The sequence below is a fragment of the Octopus bimaculoides genome, chromosome 22 (assembly GCF_046866305.1).
Source record: "Octopus bimaculoides isolate indiv1 chromosome 22, ASM4686630v1, whole genome shotgun sequence".
Lineage (NCBI taxonomy): Eukaryota > Metazoa > Mollusca > Cephalopoda > Octopoda > Octopodidae > Octopus > Octopus bimaculoides.
Window position 1 is genome coordinate 11,172,237 of NC_142949.1, and position 5,000 is coordinate 11,177,236.

Consider the following 5,000-nt stretch of genomic DNA (forward strand, 5'->3'; position numbering starts at 1 on the left):
CGCCTGCACAGGTTGCAAGATGCAAACAAAAATTTTGGGAAAGTAAGAATAAGAAATAAGTGGAAATTTTACGGGTGAGTGTGTTTGTTTGGACGTGCTCAGTCAACTGCGAAAGAAGCAAGACAGTTGTGACATAAGCCACGTCTTCCTATTTGACCTTTTTGAAAATCATTGTAAACTGTAAAACCCAGTTAAAGCTTTAAGTATATTAATTAAAAAATATTTAAACTCTTCTCAGTGCATTTTCAACTTCTATTTTTCCTATATATATATAAGATGGGATTGGATTGCCTGTATTAAGTCCACTACAAGATGGCAGCCTCAGCATGATCCTTCCAAGTTACAGGGATGTAAACACACCAACATTGGTTGTCAAGCAATGGTGGGGGAACAAACACAGACACACAAATACATACACACACACACACACATACACATATATATACATATATATATATATATATATATATATATATATATATATATATATATATATATACATATATATATATATATATGATGGGCTTCTTTCAGTTTCCGTCTACCAAATCAACTCACAAGGCTTTGGTCCGCCCGAGGCTATAGTAGAAGACACTTGCCCAAGGTGCTACACAGTGGGACTGAACCTGGAACCATGTGGTTGGGAAGCAAGCTTCTTACCACACAGCCATTCCTGCACACACACACACACACACACACACACACATATATGAGAGAGAGAGAGAGAGAGAGAGAAGGAGAGATTTGTTAAACTTGCCCTCTATCAGAGAGCTACCAGCCTGATTAAACGGTGTATAACATATGATAATATAACATCTTTCAGCTGAAAGTTAAATTTTCATAACTTTGCAGTTACAAAACACCTTTCTCCATTTCATTGCAGATATAGAAGATCTACCCAGACATATCCATTCCAAACTTTTTGATGAACTTCTTGATAAGAATGCACAAAGTGGTAAGAACACAGACTCACTTCCCTTTTTTTTTCTTTTTCTTTTTATTCTTTCATTTCAGTTTTTGAGCCAGTTTTAGCCTAAGCGTACCTCAGGTACTGCGGGGTTGTCTTACACGGACCATCTTTATATTTGTGTGTACCATTGCTGAAGAGATGGATATGTAGCTTGCCCATCTGAAGAAAGAGAGAGAGAGAGGGGGGGTAGAGAGCTGTGAGGTCAAGGTGCAAAATGAATATAAGAGAGAGTAATAGAATGGATCAGTGGTTCTCTATTGTGGTCCATATTTGCCCTTGGAGGAGGGCATATTGCCCTTGAGGGCGCATATAATCCTTTGGGGTCCATAAGACTCTTGCAGGGTCCATATATGGTTTTGTTGTTAAAATTTATGAACAATAAATTGGTTCCACTTCCACCATACACAAAATATTTTAGCAATCTTTTATACAATTCCTTATGATATCTAATTATAGAAATATGAAAGGATTTTTTTTTTTTAAATGTTGAATGGTTTGCGAGGGTCCATAAGAGTAAACTAAGAATCAAAGGGCCCATTCTTTCTTTTCTTTATGACCAGGTTCCAACCTGGGCTGCAGCAACAAAGTCCACCTGCCACATCTCCAGGTCCAACATCACTGCCTTGAGGTCCTGGATACATTCCAGGCCAGTGTCTGCGAGCAAGTTGACAGTGTGTGATGACGTTTCCCTCTTCTTACATCAACGTAAAGTGGGTTCCACAAGGGTTCCACAAGTAAAAAATGGTTGGAGAAACACTGGGGTTGAGGACCAGGAAAGGTGAGTGGGTGTGTGGGCAGGTAATTGCGCTGGATTGTGAAAAGAGTGTGACAGATGATTATTGATGGAGGTTAATGAGTCAGATGCTATGAATATCGATTTCGGAGAGGGGGAAGTGAAAGAAGGAAATAGAAGTGGGTCAGGGATGAGGAGGAGGTGACAAGGGGCTGTAATGGAGACACAACATGAAGTGTAGAAGGATAAGTGTTGTCACTGAAGATTGATGGAGGGTTGAATATTAGAAGATGGCTTGCCAGGGAAGGCTTGACAGGACTTTATTTTATGTAGACATACATTTATGATGGTCTTCTTTCAGCTCCTGTCCAACAGATCCGCTTACAAGGCCTTAGTCACTTTGGGGCCATGGCAGAAGACATTTGCCCAAAGTGATGCACTGTAAGAATGAACCTGAAACCGCATGGTCAGGAAGCAAACTTCTCAACTACATAGCCATGCTTGCACCTATATCTGAAATTATATATTGATGGCCACAGTTGGAATGTCTTCGACTAAAGAGCTGCTATATCAGAACTGACTCTGGTCTAAATAACAACATACATTTGCTTGCTTGTGGCTAAAATTTTGGTTTATTTCTTAAATTATTGTGTCTCCTTCAGCCATGTATCTCCTCTCTAACAGGACCCCTTTGCTTGTCCCTTTACACCTAGCAAACAGCCTCCACCTTTCCCTCCCAAATAAATTTCCTTAGGAGTGGGAGTTTTTTTTCCTCCCTTTCCTCTTCCTCCTCCCCCTCTGTTCTGTTTTGTCTTGCAAGTTACATCACAACCTCATTAGTGCTGATGGCATAAAGAAATAACCAGATATGCACTACACTGTAGCTGATGTTAGGAAGGGCAGCTAGCCATAGAAAAAATAAGGGCCAACCTCACAACACCCCTGCACCACTACAGACAACCCCCTCCTCATACAAACACCCCCCATGCACACACACATTCCTCCCTCAATAAAAAGACCTCCAGATATAACCGTCCCCCCACACACAATCTTATATGCAACACCCCTCCTTCACATATAACACCCCCCACATGCAACCCCTCTTCCAATGCAGAACCCACACACACACACACAATCCACCCTCAATAAAAAAAGCTACATATAACTGTCTCCCCCACATACAATCCTACATAGAACACCCCTCCCTCACATACAACACCTCCCACATACACCCCCTCCTCCCATACAGAACCCCGCTACACACACACACACACACACACACACACAATGCCCCATCCTCACACCCAAACCCCCACATACTAGTGCAACTGAGTTCCTACAGTTTCTGTCTACGAACTTCACTCATCAACCATTAGAGGAGCCCAGGGTTACAGTAGAAAACACTTGCCCAAGGTGCCCCTCCACACACATAGTGGGACTGAACCCAAAACCATGTGGTTGCCAAGCATACTTCTTAACCATCCAGCCATTAAATAATTAATATGTAATATCTTGCTAGTATTGTGTAGTAACTGTCACACTATAAATAACTCACTAAATTATGTATAATCTTTCCTGAGGCTGCTCTTTACTAAAGATTACAGTTTTTTGGCTTTTTTTTACTAATTAATATTGTTACCATTTCGTTGCTGATCTTGTTGTTGTTGTTATCATGTAGCTTAAATACTTTCATGTTATTGCACAACTTGATGTACATTTGGCTAATATTGCTATAAACTAAAGCAATTAGCTGCAGCACAAAAGGTGTAGATTAGGGGTTCTCAACAATTTTTTTATCTATGGACCCCTTAGATTACTATTTCATTCTGGTGGACTCCTATAACCATTTGATGTTTATAAACTAGTTGTATAGATACTTTGTTCAAAATCCCTATTTTGTTTTCCACACATTAACTTGTGTAGGTTGAACTAATGTAAAATGTTAGAGAAAGAAACCTTGCTGTTTCTTGCAATACATAGCAACACATACATCTAAAGCAGGGATTCTCAACCTTTATTTATAGAGCCCTTTGGTTACTATTTCATTCTGGTGGACCCCACAGCCATTCAATGTTTATAAACTAGTTTTATAGAAACTTCTTTCAAAATTCCTATTTTGTTTTCCATACATGTGTAGGTTGAATTATGTAAAATGTTAGAGAAAGAAACCTACCTGCTTCTTGCAATACATACCAATACATACATCTAGATCAGGCGTTCTCAACCATTTCTTATCTACAGACCCCTTTGATTACTATTTTATTCTGGTAAACCCTCATAGCCATTTGATGCTTAAAAACTAGTTTTATAGAAACTTCTTTCAGAATTCCTTTTGTGTTTTTCACACACTAACTTGTGGCACGTAAAAGGCACCATCTGAACATGGCTGGTGCCTGTTCCCCCTGACTGGCTCCTGTGCCAGTGGAATGTAAAAAGCATTATCTGAACATGATCGATACCAGGCCTGCCTGGCTGGCTCTTGTGATGGTAGCATGTAAAAAGCACCATCCAAACGTGGCTGATGCCAGTGGCACGTAAAAAGCACTATCCAGACGGGATAGATGCCAGGCCCACCTGACTGGTTCCTGTGCACCCACTGCACTCTCAGAGTGGTTGGTGTTAGGAAGGGTATCCAGCTGTAGAAATCTTGCCAGATCAGATTGGAGCCTGGTGCAGCTGCTGGCTCTCCAGGCTTCAGTCAAACTGTCGAACCCATGCCAGCATGGAAAACGGATGTTAAATGATGATGATGTTGATGAGTCAGTCCACCTTCAGTCACTTGGCGGGGGTTCAGAATCCTTCCACAACCCAACCACATGGTTCTGGGTTCAGTCCCACTGTGTGACACCTTAAACAAGTGTTTTCTCTTGTAGTCTTGGGCCGATCAAAACCTTGTAAGTGGATTTGGTATTTGGAAACTGAAAGAAGTCTGTTACACATGTGTGTGTGTGTGTGTCTCACCATAACTAGTTGATAACTGATGTTGGTGTGTTATCATCTCCATTACTTAGCAATTAGGCAAAAGAGACTGATAAAATGAGTATCAGGCTTTAAAGAAATTAGTACTGTGATCGATTCTTTTGACTAAATTTCTTTAATTCAGTGCTCCAGCATGGCCACAGTTGAGTGACTGAAACAGATAGAAGATAGTCCTCTTTCTCTCTCTCCCTCTCTCTCTCCCTCTTATGTGTCCTCACCATTCCTTTTAATATTAATTCATTTAATTAACCCCTTCGTTACATATTCCAGTTGAAATACATTACTTTTATTTCAATTAAATTTAAAAACTAACAAGAA

General features: G+C 40.3%; 1 protein-coding gene across 2 annotated transcripts in view; it reads left to right on the forward strand.

Annotated features, from left to right (window-relative positions):
- The window catches only part of LOC106879376 (ubiquitin thioesterase zranb1-B), a 195,242-nt gene that overhangs the window by 140,436 nt on the left and 49,806 nt on the right, over window positions 1–5,000 (forward strand). For both annotated transcript variants that reach the window (XM_014928907.3, XM_014928915.3), the window contains exon 4: window positions 884–955. In XM_014928907.3, coding sequence (XP_014784393.2) covers window positions 884–955 — 72 coding nt within the window. The remainder of the gene's footprint in view (window positions 1–883; window positions 956–5,000) is intronic.